The sequence below is a fragment of the Macadamia integrifolia genome, chromosome 14, assembly GCF_013358625.1.
Source record: "Macadamia integrifolia cultivar HAES 741 chromosome 14, SCU_Mint_v3, whole genome shotgun sequence".
Lineage (NCBI taxonomy): Eukaryota > Viridiplantae > Streptophyta > Magnoliopsida > Proteales > Proteaceae > Macadamia > Macadamia integrifolia.
In genome coordinates, this window is record NC_056570.1 from 20,389,596 (window position 1) to 20,410,766 (window position 21,171).

At 40.9% G+C, this 21,171-nt stretch overlaps 1 protein-coding gene across 1 annotated transcript in view; it reads left to right on the forward strand.

Annotated features, from left to right (window-relative positions):
* The window catches only part of LOC122061759 (syntaxin-22-like), a 74,594-nt gene that overhangs the window by 13,594 nt on the left and 39,829 nt on the right, over positions 1-21,171 (forward strand). The window contains exons 3-4 of the mRNA XM_042625217.1: positions 18,587-18,726; positions 18,844-18,912. Coding sequence (XP_042481151.1) covers positions 18,587-18,726; positions 18,844-18,912 — 209 coding nt within the window. The remainder of the gene's footprint in view (positions 1-18,586; positions 18,727-18,843; positions 18,913-21,171) is intronic.

The following is a 21,171-nucleotide window of genomic DNA, read 5'->3' on the forward strand; positions in this document are numbered from 1 at the left end:
CTAATTTTCATTTCAGTTTTCTATTTTTAACCTTCTAAATCTGTTAGTTGCTATTTTTATAGTTACTAATTTTGGCAACTTGCTATTTTACACGTTCCTAAATAAAGGGTGCTATTCTTACCAAAAATTAAATAAATAAATAACGAGCGCTATTTGGGAAGTTGTAAAATTATGGTTTCAGTTTTGAGTCCCTAATCCCTATGCTCTTGGATTACATGAGGTTTTCTAGCCCTAATTCCTTAGGTGATTAGAATACCCAATTATTTGTAATCAGAGCTATGGACAGCAGTGCCACCATGTTGATGGCACGATGCTGAATTCTACCTCCGATTGAAGGATGGTTGCGGAATTGATTTGGCATCACTACTTTTAAGACAGGCAGAGTTGATACAGTTCAAAAGAACAAGAAGGCCAGCATCAAACTAGACCATCAAACTGGACCAAGAATGGACTAATATGTTTACTTCTAAGTGTCCAATGGGTTATATAGGCCATGGGCTTAATATTTATGGGTGTATGTTGTAATGGGCCACTTCTATTACTCTAAATATTATAGATGTAAGTCCATGGTTTAAAGTATTAGTGCGTATCATACCGTTCGACCAATCCGTATCGTTATCGGTCGATATATGCTACTCACCGATACAATACATGTATTTTATGAAAATTTTGGGTATCGATGAGTACCCATCGATACTCATCGATACATACATTTGCTTGAATGAATGAAAATTTAAGGGTATCGGTACGTATCAAACCGTATCGATGCAATACACATCGATACTCAATTGATACGCACCGATGCTCAATCGATATGTACCGATACTTAAGATACAAATCTACAAAACCCATTTCACTTTTGAAACAATGCTTGTTCTTCTTGTTGGCGGTACTTAAGTTTCCAAAATTTGTAGCACAACTACACAATCAATCTCCCTTTCATTTCTTGGACTTGGGGCTTTGAATCATTCACAGAAAACGATTCAAAATCTACAATCAAACTGATGTTTAAAGGATTGAAGCATAAAAAATCATCCATTGAAGCTAAACATAGCACAAAACAGGTAAGTTGGACAAACTTGATTATTTTTTTTTTTTTGCAAATAATTGTTTTACTTCTGTTTTTTTGCTATGTTTGAGTAGATTTAGGTAAAAGAAACCAAAACGTTGCATAAAACATGAATTATTGTGTCAATTTGTTTATAGATTTTAAAATTTCTTAAAAATTCGACAATAGACTATTACTATATGTAAGAAACCTCATCCTTTTTAACAATTTCAATTGAATGCACTTGTCTCTCAACACGATGTTCTCCATTTTAGTGTTTATGCATGATTCATGTTATATATTGCTTATTTATATTATTTTTTTTATGCAAAATTGTATAAAAATGTGTATCATGTCCATTTATGTGTGTATCTTTAGTGTATCTCCGATATGATATCCTCCAATACATATCTTAAATTTATCCGACTGATACGCAACCGATATCGATATTTTAATCCTTGTTTAAGTCCCATATGTATTTGGTAGTTAGTTTCAATTTTGTTAAAGTTCTAGAATAGTTTATATTTCGTTAAATTCTTCACAATTGTGTAGTGTGCCTTGCCTCAAGTAGAAACAAGCATCTGGCCTTTTCTTGGGATTTCCCACTTATTGCTTGTCCCCTAGTCTTCATGTATTATCTTTGTTTGTTGTTTCTTCCCTCCCCCTTGTTTTCTTGTATCCCCTACTTGGTGTTTGTTTTGTCCCCCTTTGGTGATGTTTGTTTTTAACTTTTTAGTGACCTCCATTACGGACCGACCTTGGATTACCTTTGTGGCTTGTTTTTTTGTTCTTTTTGTTCTGTTTTAATTTATTTTCTGTTCACCCCCAAAAAAAATTGTAAGGGATTCTCCTTACCATAGATAAAGTTTCTTATTTCCATCAAGTGTTATAAATAAAGTGTGAGGAGATCATACCCAGTACCAAAGATTTTGAAGAAAAACTCTAGCTCTTTGCTGTGAGATGCAGTTTGCTGTTGTGAGATGCAATGGCAAATGAGATGCTTTTCAAGCTTTAGGTGGGAAGCCTAGCTCATATCCTTCTTCATTCAATCAACTTTTTAGATCAGATTCTAGTGGTGATATTGCCATCTTCTTCTCCCATCATCACAGTTGTATTGGCAGTTCATTGCTTGTCCCTTGATGCTGTTACGACAACACTTCTACCATTACTTTCTATTTTTCTATTAGTTTCTAATTCTGATTCACATGATATTTCTGTCCTCCTTAGTGACTAGTCTATTCTATGTTTCTATATTTTGAGTTTGACTTGCTATTTATTGTTTCCTACTTGCTATTTCCCTGTAGTTACTAAATCTGGGTTTGCTATTTCTGTTACTTTCTAATACTGTTTCTTGTTTCTAATTTTAATTTCAGTTTGTGTTTTCTACCTTTTAAATTTGTTAGTTGCTATACTTGATAGTTACTAATTTTGGCAACTTGCTATTTTATTAGTTTCTAAGTCAAGGGTAGTGTTTGGGAAGTTACTAAATTATGGTATCAATTTTTAGTCCCTAATCCCAACGATCTTGGATTACATGATGTTTTCTAGCCCTAATCCCTTAGGTGATTAGAATATCCCATTTCTTTGTTTACTCCTCTGTCCCGAGGTCCTTTGTTCCTTTCAATAGGGCCTTAAACTGTTATGAATATTTATGGAACTGCACTGATCCAATTTGAGTTATTTGTCACTTGTGGGCCCCTGCAATCAAATTTATGGGTTTCATAAGTTGAGATCACATTAATTGGTATTACAGCCAAATCTAACCATGACTGGACCTCTCATGTTACTAATCTTGAGCTTCACAAGCTGTACAACAAATTACAGAAAAGCTAGCAGAGGAAAGAAGCTAAACTTGACTAGTTCGTCGAAGACACAAGTTGATAGCTGAGATTTAGGCTGGACGGGAACACTGACAAGACTTTCATTGAGATTCTTTCCTTCATGAGGAGATTGGATAGGCGAGATGATGCAGGGCCATCTACACTTTGCTCCCCAGTTTGGTACTTTATGGATTGCGCATATGCCCCCGAGACAACAACCCGAGCAAGTTATTCTCCACGATGTCACACGACAGTTCTCAGACAGGGATTACGACATCAAGGTCGAGGTTTCAGAATTCAAGAGGATTTTCTCCTACAAGGAAATGATCAAGACTTCTTCAGCTTACAGGTCCACACCCAAAATTGAAGAAAAAACTTTGGGCTTCGCAAGGTTGATGAAAAGAACCAAGAGGTCCCTAAAGGTAATGAGTTGCCAGAAACAGTGTGTCATAATTGTGATGAGAAGGGTCACTTCGGCAGCAAATGTCCCAACAAGAGCCGTCCTTTGACTATAGTTGAGAAGCTGTGATGCAGATAAGTCACTTAAAAGAGTTTATTTTATTGAAAATACTCCTTGGGTTGGGTTATATAGGTGTTGGGCCTTTGATCCCATAGATTTTCTTTGTAATAGGCCACTATAATGGGCCTAAATATGGGTAGAAAGTAGGAAAACGAGATTTACTTCATTAGTTTAGTTAGATTCCTAGTCTTGATATGATTATTTATTTTGTTTGAGTCCAACTTCATGTTGGAGTCTTAAGTTGTCTTTTAGGAGTACTAATAAGAGTCCAATTATGTCTTTTGTTAGTCAACAAAGTTAATGTCCTATGTCAAGTAGGTTTCTAATTTTGGTTGTTTCCAATTTTGAGTCCTAGTATGTGTTGGAGTCCTTAACCTCTATATAAAGAGGCATTGTTTTAAGTTGTAAAACAAAGGAGAATTATTATTGAATGAAATTTTATATTGCTGTTTGCAAAGATTTGCCTGAGGTAGGTTATGTTTATCAACTAGGATAGTTGAGGGTGAGAGACCTGGGTTGAGATAGCCATTCCCCTACCCCCCCCCCCCTTTCTTTGGAAGCCAAAGGTCACATTCTTCTAATTTTATTATCTGTTTTCGATCCTGTTTGGTACTGTTTTTATTCCTTTAAATCAGTACTATATCAAGCTGTTGGAAAATGTGAACAGAAAGGATGATGTGGCACACTATGAGCCTTATTTTCCTATTCCAGATGATGACGCCAATAATAATCTTGATTACGAGCTTGAAGCTAACTCAACTAGCCTTACTTCTTTTATGGACTAGGAGAGAAGGCTCTCCTCTTCTAGCAGAAGATATTCTACTATATGATGAAGATTCAAAAACAGTCCATACAGTTGTCGACATGGAGCAGAAGCCAACCTCATCTGCAGAGCTAGTTCGTGCAATTAACTTCCACGAAGTAGAGTTCTTTTAATAGCAGGAGAGCTGATTAGTTACAGGTAAGGTTAGATAGGGGTTATTCCTGTGTTAGCTACGTAGGAGTGTGTCCAAATTAACTTTGAACTCCATTTCAGCTTTAGAGTTTGTTCAGGAGTTTTTACTTCTATATTGTATAAGATTGTGACCCCACAATGGAATTGGAGTGAATTGAATTTGATGACTGGTTCACCTGCTTGTTACTGGTCGTGAGTACTACTTTCCAATCATTGAACATCTTCTCAGATCTGAAGTCTTCCTTAGGGTTCTGTTATATGTTCATTTACTCTACTTAACTTCTTCGTTGCTTTCTTTTATATGATGTTACTGTTTCACCTTTTTTATTGCTGTTTGTGATTATTCCCAACAGAATTGACTGATCTGCTGTCTCGCCATTCTTAATCAGTTTCTCTTGAGATCTTGGCCACAGGCTTGCGCAACCCAAAAGCTAGGTCCTTATCCCCGGAATCCTCCTCTGTTGTTGGATTGAGACCTGCAACCATCATTGCCTAAAGAATTTCCACCTGGTTCTGTTTCTAAAATAAAACATTCAAATTTTCAGATTGCTTCTGAATATTTATGAAACTGCCGCTAATTTAATTTGAGTTATTTGTCTCTCGTGGGCCCCTAGCGATCTAAATTTAAGGGTGTGGAACCCGGGTTTGCATTAGTTTCCGCACGACATTCTGAGAGAGAATAGGAGGAAAGGGAGAAGTGTTCCTTACACCATGTTACCAAACGCATTGTAACTTGCAGAAGTACTCCCCAAGGAGGAGGGGAAAAAAAAATTCTGACTCAGAAATATTCTCATGGAACATAAATGTTATCATATGGGCCCTAAAAGTTACGGTTAGGGACTTTGCCTGGTTTTGGAGATCCTGATGGATCGGGATGTAACTGGAAGGATATCCAGGAGAGTTGATTTATGAGTGTTAGAAGGCTGTCGTGAGAAGAGAAGGAAGGAGTCTTGCGGATTGTGCGGGCTCCTCCCTTGGTCTTGTCCTAGTCTGACTAGGAGAGTCCTAGTTCAGCTAGGACTGATGTTATTTTAGGAGTTAGTTTCTTAGTCTAACTAGGAGAGTCCTAGTTCAGCTAGGACTGATTAGTTGGTCAGTTTCCTATTATGTTTTGGTGTTTATAGTTCTAATAGGACTGCTGTCTTACTTGTAATAGGTCTTGTAATAAGCTGATTGAATTGCTATGTAATGAATAGAGGAGGGCAGCCCAATCCCATCGATTGGGACTCCCTTGCAGAAATCACAGGACTCTCTCTCTCTCTCTCTCTCTCTCTCTCTCTCTCTCTCTCTCTCTCTCTTTTTCTCTATTTCTATTTACATGGTATCAGAGCCTTGATCGTCAAGAAATCGATCAAAGTTCCCTCTTCCCCCCATCAGTAACAACCCCCATTCTCCATCTCTGGTTGTTACTAGTGCGTCCCTAGGCTCCACGATTTTTTGGAGGGGGTGATTTCATCCCCTAGTTTGATGGATTTTTGGATGAAGGATTGATTAGAAGTAATCAATCATATGGTGTGAAGGATTAGCTCAAAGTTATTGTTAGTGGTTGCTGGTTTGGATTTTTGGTTTGAAGATTGAAGTATTCAAGAGGTGGAAAAATCGATCAAAGCTGTTAAGGTTATAACACTTTGCCAAAATTGATTTTGTCACATCTGTTTGTTTAGAGGCATGTTTGAAAATCCCTTTGGAGGTTTTCTTCCCCACCATCCCAGTAGTATTCGATCGGTTTTTTAGCTCCTTCTGAGCCCTACAGCCCCAATCGCAGGTAGCCCTGGATTGGCCTGAAATAGGGGTTTTTCGATTTGGGTTAATTCTTCCAGAATTGTTGATTTTCTTTGTGGATTTTTTGATTCTCTGTTATACCTTGCTTCAATGGCTTCCACTGAGCCAAATAGTATTGTTTCTGAGGATGCCATTGAGCCAAAGAATGTTGTTTTTAAGGTGATATCCTCATCCTCCTATAGAATTACAGAGAAGAAGCTTGCAGGAGCTGCCAATTTCCAACAAAGGAAGAAAATTGTGCAGTTGGTTTTGACTGGTCGTGATCAGCAGGATCACTTTACAAAGTTGAAGTTTGCTACTGATACTACTTGGGATACTGTTGATGCACATATTTTGGGTCCGCTATTGAACTTGATGGATACTCTATCATTGATATTATTACTCACATCAATACTGTGAAGGAATTGTGGGATTATTTGAACGTTCTGTACTCTGGATAGAACAACTTTTCGTGTATTTATGAGTTATCTCAGGACTTTTATAGGGTTGATCGGAAAGGTCAACCTTAGACTCAATATTTTTCTGATTTCAAGAGGATGTATAAGGAGTCGAACTCTCTACTTCCTATTAGCTGTGATGTTATAAAGATGCAGGATCAGCGGGAACAACTCGTAGTTATGGGTTTCTTGGGTGGACTAAGACCAGAGCATGGTGCTGTCCGGTCTCAGATTCTTGGAGGTGATAAATTGGCCTCTCTTGCAGATACCTTTTCTCGAGTCTTATGCGTAGCTCGAGAGAACTCTCATGATCCTGCACCTACCAGCAGAGAGCTCCGCTCTTGTGTCAGAATTATAATCGAGGTGGGGTTTGTAATATTGGCATTGGAAGTAATAAGGGGCAACCTTTTGTTACTTCCAACACTTCAGATGGTTCAAGGACAGTTTTCCAATTCAGCAGCAGTTACTGACTCTTCTCAACCCTCTCAGCCTTGACAATCTGAAGGAAAAATGGTTAAGATGACAGATGAAGAATTTACATGGTGCACTCAATTTCAGATTCCGTCTCCTCAACCTTCCATTCCTACTTTTGTCCAGACAGTAATGCTACTGCATGTTTTAGTCATTTTCTCAACCCTGGATAATTGATTCAGGCACTTCAGATCATTTGTCTAGTGTGTCAGGTATATTTTCCTCCTTTCAATAGTTTTCTGCTACTGTCATATTGGCTAATGGATCTATTGTTAAAATCAAAGGCATTGGAAATATTCGTCTTACCACTTCTTTGTCGTTAAACTCTATTCTTCTATTACCCAATCTTCTTTTTAACCTTTTATCTATGAGTAAGTTTACTCAAGCTTACAACTGTTCTATAACCTTCTTTTCTGAATCCTATGTTTTTCAGGACCTAACGACGAAGAAGACGATTGGTAGAGGTCCTAGAGTTGGGGGGCTGATGTAGGAGCACTTGGATGGATTGATCCAAACCCGCTCCAGATCCCAAACCAAGAACCAAATCCAATTTGGAATCAAAGTTACGGATTTGGGTTCAAGGTTATTAGAATCTTTAGGATTTTATTTGAGAATATTTATAATCTTTTATTTTTGGGTAGTTTCCAAATAGGTAAAGAGTTACCAATTTGAGTCTTGTTTTGTTTCTAATTCTATTAGTCTAGGTTTTAAGAGATTTTTATTTTTGTTTCAGTCTTAGAATATAATTAGGAACCTTTAATTTCAGTTTAGTATAAAAGCGTGTAACCCAATATGGAGATTGATGAATGAATTGAAAAATGAATCAAGTTTGAGAAATGCCTGAGTGGCTGCCTTCCTTCCCCTCCCCCCTCCCCCCTCCCCCCTCCCCTTCACGATCTCTCTTTCCCTCTCTCAACTCTTTTTCTCTTCCCTTGAGTGACACTCTTTCTACTTCTTCTTCTAATTCTCTTCGGATTTTCTGCTCTATTCCAGCAACCCTATCAGTCCAGCAAGAGAGGTGTGATCTCCTTTGATTCTTACTTCTCTCTCTTATTCCCTCCTTGTTCAGCGAGACAACCCCCCCTTTCTACTTCCCTGCGATTCTTCTTCTCCTTCATCTCTTTTCTCTATTTCTCTCTCTCTCTCTTTCTTTTTTTTTTTTTTTTTCTGTGGCCCCTATTCTGGGAAGGAACAGCCCCTCACAATTGAGGACTGCCCTCTTTCCTCTCATCTTCTTTTCCCTCCAAATTCTGGGCATTTGATCTTCACTCTGAGGTGGTTTAATCCTTAGAAATTCATCCCTGAATGTGACACTGAGTTACAAGACTGATTTCAGGACTGATCTTTACTCTACCATCAGGTTCTGTTTTAGGTTCTTCCCATGTCCTTCTAGCCTGGAGTTCCAAGTTTCTATCTTGTGGGTTTGATAGAGCCTCTTGAGAATATTCACCTGAAATTCCAGGCCAAACAGAGGCCGATTGAAGGAGTTCTCTAAAACTGAAGTCTTCCTCTTCTACTGGAATCTCTAAGCTGCTCAAACGTCTCGAGGTGGAAGACAACTCACGGTTGTCCTTTTATCCCATCTTTATATTTTGATTTCCAAACTACCCCTCACTTTCCCTCTTATTACCTGTTACTTTTATTTTTATAATCATTCCAAGTTTGTCCCTCATCAATAAATTTAATTCCCACTTGTATCCCTTTTTGGCCGACCCATTCAAACATTAGAGATTTCTGGGTAATTACAACAGTTAGTGCCACTAACCTTTGCTATTTCAATTTAATTACAAGTTTGCCATTACCTCTTGAGAGTTGAGTATTTACCATTTGGATGGGTCCATTTAATTACCAAATTGCCTCCGCTTCTAGTATTTTTGCTTCTAAGTACTTAAGTGGGCCCATAGCCATCCAAGTTGGGTCTTTCGGGACCCGTAGGTCCCGCATTAGGGGCTTGATCTGTTTGAGGACAAATTTACTTCCGTTGCATGTTCAAGTATTCTCAGCCCCCATCAAATCCATTGTTAACTAGGACATCCATCTTTGCAGAGCTTACAAAAGCTTGATCCTTGTTTCCGTTCTATTTCCAGTTTAGGTTCTGAGTCGTGTCAGTTTGGGAAGCTTCGCCATGTAAGCTATCCACCTAGAGTTAATAAATAGTCTGCGCACCCTTTCTCTTTGGTTCATTCAGATGTATCGGGTCCTTGTCCTATTACTTCCAAATTAGGGTTTTCATATTTTGTTACTTTTGTTTATGACTATTCCAGAGTTACCTGAATTTATTCAATGAAGAATCGTTCTGAGTTATTTTCTATTTTTTGTGCCTTTGTTGCTGAAATTCAAAATCAGTTTAATATAAATATCAAGGTATCAAAAGATTTGAAGAGACATCTGCATGGTTAACATCTGTCCTTGACTCATGCCCCCTTCCCCTCCGGCGGCTCTAGCCGTCGCCGGCACCCCTTCCCCTTCCAAGATACCTCTGTCCCCTCCGGTCCACCTTCAAGCCAGCCTCAACTTGTCTCCCCCCTCCCCTGCTCCTGCCCCAATCCTATCGACCCTTCCTCCTACCCCCTCGCTCCTGGAGCTTTGTAATCTCCACTCCTCCCCCCATTGCCCCCTCCTCTACCCCCTCCGTCGGCCATACCCTGTACTTCCACCCTTGTCGTTCGCAACTCCTCAACTGTCGGCCTTTGTCCACCTGGTTTTCTAGAGACTGAGATATTGAAATGGTAAAATTATGTTATTGGTTCTTTTTTGGGCAGCAGGCCCCCCTTCTCCATTGTGAAAGCTTCCCTCTTGAACCAATGGAAGCCTATCTGCTCCCTGAAGATATTCATGCTCAAAAATGCTGCCTTTATATTTAATTTTGATGCTGAATCCGACAAAGGCACCGCCATTGATGGAGGGCCCTGGTTTGTAGGGAAGAAGCATATTTTCCTTTGAAATTGGGATGAACACACTTCTTTCAACAAAACTGAACCAACCTCCATTCCCCTGTGGGTTAATCTCCCCAATCTTCCCCTTCTTTTTTCGTGTATCAAAGGCCTTAGCCTTGTTGGCTCCCTCATCAGCAAGCCCCTCCATTCTGATAAAAGAACCAAGTTGATGGACTGTCTATCTTTTGCAAGGATTTGTGTTGAAGTCTAAGTGAACCAGCCTCTGCCTCATTCAATCACAATCACTGATGGAGAAGGCTTCTCATTTGAGCAAGAAGTCAAATACGATTGGGTTCCCCCAATTTGTGCGCTCTGCAAGTGTTTTGGCCATCAGACAGTTCAGTGTATGAAAAACCATTCTGTGCCAACACCTTCGAGTGACCTTGCTCCCAACGATGGATCTTTTTCCTCAGCCACAGACCCGCATGAAACCCCTTTTATGGATTCCACCTCCAAAAGGCTCAAGAAAAAACGAGATCGTCCTCCCCAAGCATTGAAAATTGCCGCTGCTCCTTTACCTGTGGCTGATTTGACTTTAAGGATTGCTGGTTAGTTGCTGATGCCTTTGTCCGAAGGATCAAACCCATTTTCGATCCTTGCGTAGCCAGAATCTGAGACTGCTTCTTTCGGAAACCTACCAGATCTGGGCACCGCTGCTGCTTCTCTGACACAACCCATTTCAATGTCTCTTCCTTTGGTATGCCAGGTCGGCAGCCTTTGCCCTCTGTTCCCTCCGTCCCCATCCCCATATCCATCCTCCCTCCTCTGCTTCCGCTTCCTCTGTTAGCGCCTTCTCCAAACCTTTCATCATGTCCTATTATTTTTGAACAAGTTCATTCCACCTCTTTAAACCGGTCCTCCCTTGAACCGAGCTTTATTCCCCTGAACCAGTTCCTTCCGGTCCAACTTCTTAATAAATTCTCAAAATACCCATCGGACCTCCTGCTTTACCCTGGGAACCTTTATAACCTACACCCGACCCATACCTACCCATCCCTTCCGTACCTACTCCACCCGAACTTGTCGCCCGACCCATCCATTGTGACCCGGCTCCTAACCCGGTGGACTCTTCCTCTCCACCCATTGTTGCCCCATCTTGCCCTCTCTGTTGATACCTGCCTTCACTCAAGGCCGACTTATGTTTTGCCTTTGGACCCCTCTAGCTCTTCGATACCTCTGTACTCGGTCCCAAACCAGCCCGTGGTCTCTTCCGCTTGTCATCAGGCCCCCGCTGCCTCTGCTTTGGATACTACTTTGGTTGCCTACTTGTCTGCTACAGGTACTACTGCTCCCGCTGCTATTCTCACTGTTGCTGCTCCCCTGTTGGCCTTGGAAGGCCTGTGCAACTCCTTCATCCATCTGCCGACCTTAGAAGCTCCTCAAGTCGCCTCTGCCGTTGCACTTCTTTAGACATTTTATCGCCTGCTGCCATTTCATCTCATCCTGCTGCCACTTTATCTCATTCTGCTGCCACATTTGACGATGCGACACCGTCGGCCTTAGAAGGCCCCTCTAACCTCTTAAACCACCTGCCAATCTCGGAAGGTCCTCCTGTGCTCTGCGCCAATACTAACGATGCCTCTGCTAATAACTCGTCTGAGAATTGTGAAGGCCTTGTTCGTGTGCTCACTCTGGATAGCCCTACAGAGCCCCACTCTGATGACGACAATTGCCATCTTGCCCTGGCCTCTACAAGGCACCTGGAAACTGCTACTAAAGAAAATCCCAACATCTCTGGTTCTCTGTCATCGCAGGATTCCTAGTTAACCCCTCAAGCTAATCATTTGGATGAGGCTTCCACTGCCCCCCAGCCAAACCCCTTTCCCAACCCCGGCACCCTATCCACCACCCTTAACTCTGCCCCCCTCCACCCATAAAAAATAGTCCAAAAAATCTTCTTCCACCTCTAAGGCCTCCTTGGTTATCGGCTATAGCTGCCGCCCTCCCCCCATGACCTCCCGTTGCTCAACCAAGCGTCCGATGCCCTCCACCCCTAGTTCCCAATGATCCCTTGGACAATTTGGAATGTCCGAGGCCTAAATTCCTCGGCCAAATAGGATGAACTTCGCTCCCTCATCCGCTCCTCCCAGTTAAATCTGTGTTGTCTCTTTGAAACCAGGGTCCTAGAGTCCAATGCCTCCTGCATAGCTGCTGCTATTGCCGCCCATTGGTCCTTTGAATCCAACTATCTCCATAACCCCAATGGCAGGATTTGGATCCTTTGAGACCCTTCCACCCTGTCCATCTCTTGCCTATCCACTTCAGCCCAAGTTATGCACCTCTCTATCTCTCACCACTTTGGTCCCTTAATCTATTTGCTTTCTGTTGTTTATGCCCACAATAGAGCTCGTCTTAGGATGCCCCTATGGACCGACCTTCTCTCCCTATCCCCTTCCTCTGGGTTTAGGCCTTAGGGAATTGTTGGTGATTTCAATGTTATCCATTTTAGCCATGAAAAGCACGAGGGAAACCACATTGATTCCCAGGCTGTTGACTTCTTCAGCAATTGCATAGATGACCTCAATCTCACTGACCTCAGATGGTCGGGTGCCAAATTTACCTGGCACAATAGAAGAGTTGGCACCCATCAGGTTGCTTGTAAGCTCGACAGGGCCCTCGTTAACGAAGCTTGGCTAGACTCTTACCCCTCTTCCCATGCTTGCTTCAAGCTCTCTGGGATTTCTGATCATAGCTCCATATCCCTCCATGTCATTTTCTGCTCATTCGGGCCTAAGCCTTTCAAATTCTTTGATATATGGATCTCCCATATGGACTTCCATCATTTAGTCCACTGTGCCTGGAACATTCCTATCTCCTGCTCACTGTCCCCCCTCTATGCTTTTGCCAAAAAGCTTAAGAATGTGAAAGCCACCCTCAATCTCTGGAACTCCTCCACCTTTGGAACATCTCCTCTAGGGTCTCTGCTCGCCGAGATGAGCTCCTCTCAATTCAAGCCAGACTCCAGCTTGATATCTTTGACTTTGTCCTGGCTGAGGAAGAAAAAGCTGTAGCCTCAGACCTTTCCTTGCTTCTTGAGCAAGAGGAATGCTTTCTCAGCCAAAAAGCACGCATTAAATGGCTGGAGCTTGGCGACTTCAATTCGGATTACTTCCACTGTTCCCTCAAAGCTAGAAATTTTGCCAACACCATCCCCAAGCTCATATCTTCCTCTATGACTGATCTATTCTCTCTCGATCTCATCGTGGTCGAGGCAATCTCCCATTTCCAGAGGATTTTCAGCCCCCCTTCCACTCCTCCCTCCCCCATCCTCCCCAACCTCATCAACAAGTTTGTGCCAGAATACCTCCTTCCCTTCCTCTAGTCAATCCCCAGTGAAGAAGAAATCTTTTAGGCCATCCTCTCTCACAAGGCTAATAAAGCCCTTGGTCGGGATGGCTTTAGTGTGGGATTCTTCTTGGCCTGATGGAATTCCATCCGTAATGATCTCATCTTTGTGGCGCGTAGCTTCTTCCTCAACCCCAATCAAATCGGGGGGATTAATCACACCTTTCTCTGCCCTGTAGGAGGATCGCAAATCCTGTCATGAGATTGTTACAAAGCTTTTGACATGATAAGCCGGGATTTTCCCAAATCTGAAGGAGGTCTTGGGATTAGAAGAATTAAGGATGCTAATTCAGTTGGTGTCCTCAAGCTTATTTGGAAAATTGTGTCCAAACACAAAAGCATTTGGGTTGACTGGATTTACTCTGATCTTCTCAAACATAATTCCATTTGGATTGCCCCCTCCATTTCTGATGCCTTTTGGAAGATTCTTGAGCACAGACCTGTCGCCCTCACAACCATCTCCCATAGTCCCACTCCATTGGTAATGGGCATTCTACCTCCCTTTGCAAAGACCCTTGGCATCTGTCGGGTATCCTATCTCACCTCCTCACTCCCAGAGTTATCTATTCCTCGGGTCTCCCTGCTAATGCCCTGGTCTCCTCTATCCTCTCCCTCAATGGCTGGTCTCCCCCCTCCCCCTCCCTCTGCATTTGGCTCCCCTCCTCCAATGGGATTTTCTCCTCAGCTTTGGCCTGGTCCCACATTCGAATCCCTTCTCCGGTCATCCTGTGGCATTAGTTGGTCTGGTTTAAGGGCCACATTCCCCGCCATAGCTTCACCCGGGTCTTCCCACTCAATCCTTCCTCAGTCACCGTGGCATCCCAGCCAATCCTGCTTGCTGTCTTTGCCCCTCGAGCGCTGAAGACATCCCCAACCTCTTCTTCTCTTGCCCCTTCTCTGCCTTGGTTTGGAAAACTGTTCTCTCCAAATGCTGGCCGAATTCTAGACACATTCTCCCCTGGGACAGAGAGTGTATTTGGATTGACATGACATTCCCTGGCCCTTCCATTTGTGACACCGTAGGCAAGCTGGCTTTTTGTGCTACTATCAATCATCTTTGGATGGAGCGCAGCATTCGTAGATGGACCCCCAAATCTAGGTCTCCGGACATGATTTAGAAAACTATCTACTTTGATGTTACCTCCAAAGTCTATGGCCTTCGTACCCTTCTCCCCCGCCTAGTCCCTATATCCCTAAAAAACTCACATCATCTCTTCTTGGAACCTGCAGGTGGACCTCATCCACCATGCGTGACTTAGCTTCCCCCCTCCCTTTTGTTCCAATTTTGTCTCTGTTTGGTTTTTAGTGCATTATTTCCCTTGGGGCTCTCCTTTCCTTGTTTGCTTAGGCTTCTGCCCCCTTTTTTTCCCCCTTGTATTTTCTTTTCCTCTTGGTAATGAATTATTTATTCATAAAAAAAAACTATCTAGGTATTACGAAGTGACAATGCTAATAAATACTTTTCTGGTCCTTTTTCTCAGTATATGGCTGGTTGTGGTATGATACATCAATCTTCCTCAGATACACCCGAACAAAATGGTGTTGCTGAGCGGAAAATTAGGCATCTAATTGAGGTTGCTCGATCTCTTTTATTTGAGATGAAAGTGTCCAAACTGTTCTGGGCAGATGCAGTATTATTAATTGCTTGTTATCTTGTTAATCGGATGCCTTCCTCATTGTTATAGGGTGCTATTCCTCATTTTCTGTTATTTCCTTCTGATCCCTTGTTTGTTCTTCCTCGTATTTTTGGTTATGTTTGTTTTATTCATGATCATCGTCCAGGTTTGTCAAAGTTGGATCCACGTGCTCTCAAGTGTATCTTTTTGGGTTACTCACGTACTCAAAAAGGTTATCGTTATTGCCCTACTCTTCAGAAATATTTTGTTACTACAGATGTCTCTTTCTTTGAGTCTGTTGTTTATCCAGATGCATCTGTTGATCTTCCAACTCTGGATGATGATCTTCCTCTCTTTGTTGTCCAATTGATATGATTTGTGAGTTTGGTCTGTCCAGGTGTGATAGTGATAATTCGATGTTCTATCGAAAATTTGTTGCAGGAAGGATATTTCTTATTGTTTATGTTGATGATAGTGTCATCACTGGAGATGATATTGAAGAGATCCAAAGTCTGAAAACACATCTACAATAGAAGTTTTAGACTAAGGATCTAGGTCGATTGAAGTATATTTTGGGTATTTAGGTTGCTCAGTCAAGAAAAGGCATTTCCCTCTCTCAGAGGAAATATGCTCTGGATTTTCTAATAGAGACTGGAATGTTAGGGTCTAAGCCTTTGGACACACATATGCATCCGAATGTTAAGCTTACAATTGAAAGTGGTGACTTGTTAGATGATCTTGATAAGTATCAAAGATTGGTGGGAAAACTTAATTATTTGATAGTGACTAGGCCTAATATTTCCTTTCCTTTAGATTTTTTCATCTCCATGAACGTCTCATTGGGATGCTGTTATTCGTTTTCTAAAATATCTCAAGAAGACTTTAGGTCGTGGTTTGCTTTACTCTGATTATGGGCATGGTCGTATTGAGGGATTTTGTAATGCTGATTGGGCTGGCTATCCTGTTGATAGGCGATCCACTATTGGATATTGTTTGTTTATTGATGGTAATCTTGTGTCTTGGAAGAGCAAGAAGCAAGCTATTGTGGCTAGGTGATGGGGACATCAAGGTGTACAGGCGCAAGAAGAAGAAGAAGCAGCCATCTTTGTGGCTGGAAGAATAGAAAGAAGAAGAAGAAAAAAGGAGGAAGAAGGAAAGCTCGATCCAGCCATTCCAACGCTGGACCGAGTCCCTTTCTCTTTTCAGATTTTAGAAGATCTTGTGGGCCCCATTAGTTATTAGTTTAGTAGTTTATTTGTAGTATATTCTTTTCCTTGTTAATCTTTTAACTAATTAGGAAACTACTTTATTGGTTGATTAGTTTTTAGGAAGTCTTTATTTACTAGTCAATTGACTCTTTTTATTTTTAGTAACTAAATTGATATTTATGTAATGGCTTAGCCACGGTTGAGGGAGGAATGTTAATTGAAAAAAAAAAGCCAAGAACAAACCCCCACCCCTCTCACGGTTCTCTCTCTCTCTCGTTTTCTCACTTTTCTCTCTCGCCTCTTTCTTCTCTCAGCCTCTCGGCTCTCTCTTCTCTCTTCTCTCGTCTCGCCTCCCTCTCTTTTCTTTTCATTCTTATTTTTCTGTTGCTGTTTTGTTGCTGCTGATCTCCCTTTTCGATGTTCACTGTTGCTGTTACACACTGCTGCTGCTATAAATTGCTGCCATTACATCACTGCTGCTGCTATACACTGCTGCCATTACATCACTGTTGCTGCTATACACTGCTGCCATTACATCACTGCTGCCATTACACATTGCTGCTGCTACTCTCAGTTGTTGTTTACTCTCCGTTGGTGCTGATCTCTCTACAATCGGCTGGACTTGTCTTCATCAACTAAAGGTGGACTGCATCTCTTTATTTTGGGGGACCTTTATCTCTTCTTTTCTCCTCAGATCTGAACAGCAGTATGGTAAAACACTAAACTAAACCCTCCCCACCTCCATTAAGCCCTATTATATATTGCAGCCCATTGGCGTTGAAGCCAGCCTTTGCCCTTTGTTTATGCTTATTTTTACCGGTTGTTTAAGTTGTTTCGTCACTGTTATATCTCCAAAGAACCCTTGCTGATTTTCTACTTTAGTTGGTTGCTAGAGGATATTGATTGTTTGCTTATCTAATTTGGGTATCTAGATTGATTTGTGCTGAACCTAACATTCGTATGTCGTTTGTTCCCTTCCCCATGTCCCCACTTGAAACTTGAGTAAGAATTTTTGTGTTTTTCCGTCTAGATTATTATTGCTTTTTGGCTACTTTGTTTATTAGTCTCGTTTTATCTTGCATGCTTAATCTTGTTGCTGAGTTTCTTTGGTCCTATCTACCTAAGCCCCTTGAGTTAACCCTACCTAGTTAGTTAATCTTGTAGGAGACCTAGTCACCTAGGAACCCCCTACATCACTAGGTCTAGCGCAAAGTCTAAGTATTGTGCCATGGCTCATGTCACTTGTGAGTTGATGTGGGTGAAATAGTTGTTGATAGAACTCGGGGGTTTGTTTGCACTTCGTCTATGCAGTTATGATGTGATAATCAAGCTGCGATCCATATTGCGTCTAATCTAGTGTTTGATGAGAGGACAAAACATATTGAGGTTGACTGTCACTTTATTCGAGAAAAGCTATAACAAAGAGTTATTTCTACAAGTCATGTTTGCATAGGAAAAACTTGCAGATGTTTTCACTAAGCCTTTTATTTGTAACAAGCTGTGCAGGCTCCTCCCTTGGTGTAGTCAGTTTCCTATTATGTTTTGGTGTTTCTAGTTCTACTAGGATTGCTTTCTTACTTTTAATTGGACTTGTAATAAGCTGATTGAATTGCTATATAATAAATAGAGGAGGGCAGCCGCAATCCCATCGATTGGATCCTTGCAGAAATTGGAGGACTCTCTCTCTCTCTCTCTCTTCTCTATTTCTATTTACAATGAGAAACCCAAGAAGTGGGCCACTATTAGGGAATGATGCTTTCTATACATTTTATATTGCATATTTCCATGTTAGGAGGGAATGCTTTTGCCCTGGAAAACTCTGGTGCATATATTCTATTCTAATTCTGTGCACCATTCAGCGTTTTTAAAAGAGTTGTTTGGTAAATGTTTTATTTAATGTTAGTCAGTAGCCTATCCTTTGAAAGAAACCATATACCCAGTGCACAAGACCCGGCAGTGGCGGGAGCCTCGTCCACTAGGTATGTCCTTTTTCTTAGTAACCTTTTCTTCTGCATTATTACTGTTTGAGTCAAACCATGTGATAGAAAACTTCTGAACTTCATGATTTGTGACAAATTTACTGGTTCTTATTTTCGGGAAAACAATTCAATGCATCTTAAGAGTTATTTTTACCTGATATCTGTTTGCACAATTCCTGAGCCTATGAAGTAGCTTATTTCACTTTGCTTGAAAATGTTTGAAACTTGCTACTTGGTAATCAACTTGAAAATCTGTTCTGTAATCTATGGATTGTATTCAAACCTTAATCCTTCTAAAACATTGGTCCATTATCTAATGCACATAAAAATGGCATCTTGTTTTAGTGACCATCCTGATTTGCACTTTGGAGCTGGGTCTTCTCAGTTGTTAACTGTTTGGGACTGCCAAGAATGTCCCTTTCTTTTTTCCTTCTGAATGGCTAAAATGTTATTTGGTGAAATCTCTCAGCCAAGGAAGAAAGTAGAAGATGCTAAGCTTGCAAGAGATTTTCAAGCTACCTTGCAAGATTTCCAGAAAGCCCAACAGCTTGCCGCGGAGCGCGAGTCAGCTTATGCGCCTTCTATCCAACCAACTTCTTCACTGACAAGGCATACATCTATAAATGTTTAATTCCCACAAATTTTAGGTTTACTTTTGTGAGTACTTTAGATATGAATCTGTAAATTTAGTCACTTCTGTAGTTCTTGTTATGATTTTGCAAACAGTTCCACTTCTGAAAATGCGACTTCTGATTGGGATCAGGAAAGTCAACCTTTTCTCATCGAACAGAGGAGGCAAGTACTTTATGCCAGTTTATATTTTTGTCCTATATATTGATGACCTTATTACACTTTATCTATAATTTGGGATTTTGAGAATTTTCTTTTGTTGTTTGCATCAATATCCTAATTGAGTTTACCAGGGATCTGAGTGAAAACAAAAGGATCCATGCAAGAAGAGGTTTGGCTAAGTATTTTGCATGGATCCTTGTAGCCGACCCCGTTTAGTTGGGACAAGGCTGAGTTTATTGTTGTTGTAGGGATCTGATTAAATGAGTCAACTTAGTTCGCTCATTTGACAATTTGATTTCAGTTTTCTTTGTTAAACCTTGTGATGCAGTTGGGCGTGGGAAGAGTTGGGATTAATTTAGTACTTCAACTATTTATTTGTTTCCTTATTGTTAGAGTAGGACGTCATTCAAGTTATTACAATTTTCATTTAGATTTCAGTTTCTAATATAGGTTAGTTTCCAGTTTAATTAGCTTCCATTGTTACACATTGATTGCCTTTATGTTGATGTAGCTCGGTGGAGATCTCAGTTTTAGGAATTGAAGAATTGAATGAATGATTTGATGGTAGAGACCATGGCTGCCGTGAGGCTTGCATATTGCTCCTTCCTTCTTTGATCTTCTTCTTCTTTCTTCTTCCCTCCCTGAATCAACTCTCTCTCTCTCTCTCTCTCTCTCTCTCTCTCTCTCATATTTCCCTGTTTTTCTTTGTGCGGTATTCCTGGCCTGAGAAGAATACTTGTGGACTCTCCGTACCAGGCCCTCTGGTTCTGAGATTTCAGGAATAGGATCCCTACCTGTAGGAGACCTACCCCCAAGGGTTTTACGGCTTGCTAATTGGTAATTTCTGGGAATCAAGACCTGCAACTTTGCTGGTTGTGCTTACTACCAGATTTGAGTTCCAAGGACCACAGTCTCACTTCGAGTGCTGTTTGAGGCATCGAACCATCGGAATCCAGAGGCCTTCAGGTCTCGAACTCTAGCCTGGAATTTCATGCTGAACCAGGAGGAACTGAAAGAGTTTTCCTCTTTTGTGTGGTGTTGCTCTACCGCCATGGTCGTATGCACAAGAGGATATGTACTTGGCTGAAAAGCTTCGAGGTTGAAGACTAACCTAAAATTAGAATCATGGGCTTGCTTATTTCAATGAGGTACTCTTTCTTTTGTCTATTATTCCTCTTTGTCCTTTGTGTTTCCAAAATACCCTACTTTTACCTTTTTAAGATTCCTTTTATTTACAAGCCTGCGACCCTATTACAAGATTCAAAATATTTACAATTCTGTGATTCTATTCTTGGGTTGAGTTATTTGGTGATTGGGTGGGCCCCTATGCGACTCGATTCCAGTTTCGAAACCTGGATCCGCATCACCTTGGTTTCAAAATTTAGGGCTTATAGAATGTTCAGTTAGATGACTTTGTTGTTATAGTGGATACATGAGATTGGATCTCCTACTACTATAAAAAGAAAAAAGAAGAGATAGGATTGTATATGATATCCTTCTCTCTCTCTCTCTCTTTTATTTAACATCTCATAATTGTAATCCCTTCTCCCATTTGTAAATAAAGATGACCTCTATCATTCTTGACAAGCCGAATCATTCTCCTATAATTCAACTATTATATTCAACTGTTCACTTCATGGTTTTAAGGATTGGCCTATCCATTCTGATCAAGACCAATACTGCCAGGAAGTCTGGTTCTGATACGGATGTTTAGGCATTATTCTGCATATTCCATTTCCAGCTCAAGAAAGGGTATCAGGGAAGCAAGGGAACACAACAAAGTCTCATTAGGGAGTTACTACAATATGGAGAAAGAATATTTTTTGGTTAGTTAGCTTGGCTCCAAAAATGTAAATCCTTTTAATGCAGTTATAATTCCGAACCAGTGAGATATAGTGGCGACCAGCTTGTAAGAGGATCACAAGTAAGGAATGAAACCAGTTTACCAAAGAATTTTAGTAACAGAGAATGGAGGGATCAGATTCAGCCAAAATTCTGTTTGAAAGCTCTAATTGGATGGGAGATTATAATCTGATATAGAAAATAGAACTTGAAAATCGATTAAATTGAAATCAAACTTGTATTAGGAAAATAGGAAATCAGTTTCAAGGTTGAATTATGAAACCCTCAAAGGTTCAGAATAGAATCAATTGCCAAGTATGGAAGCAGAATTGAAAATTTGCCTTTTGTGCCACCATATCTCATATTTGGCAAGAGAGGAATTTCAGAATCTTTTGTAACTGAACTAGACCCAATCCCAAA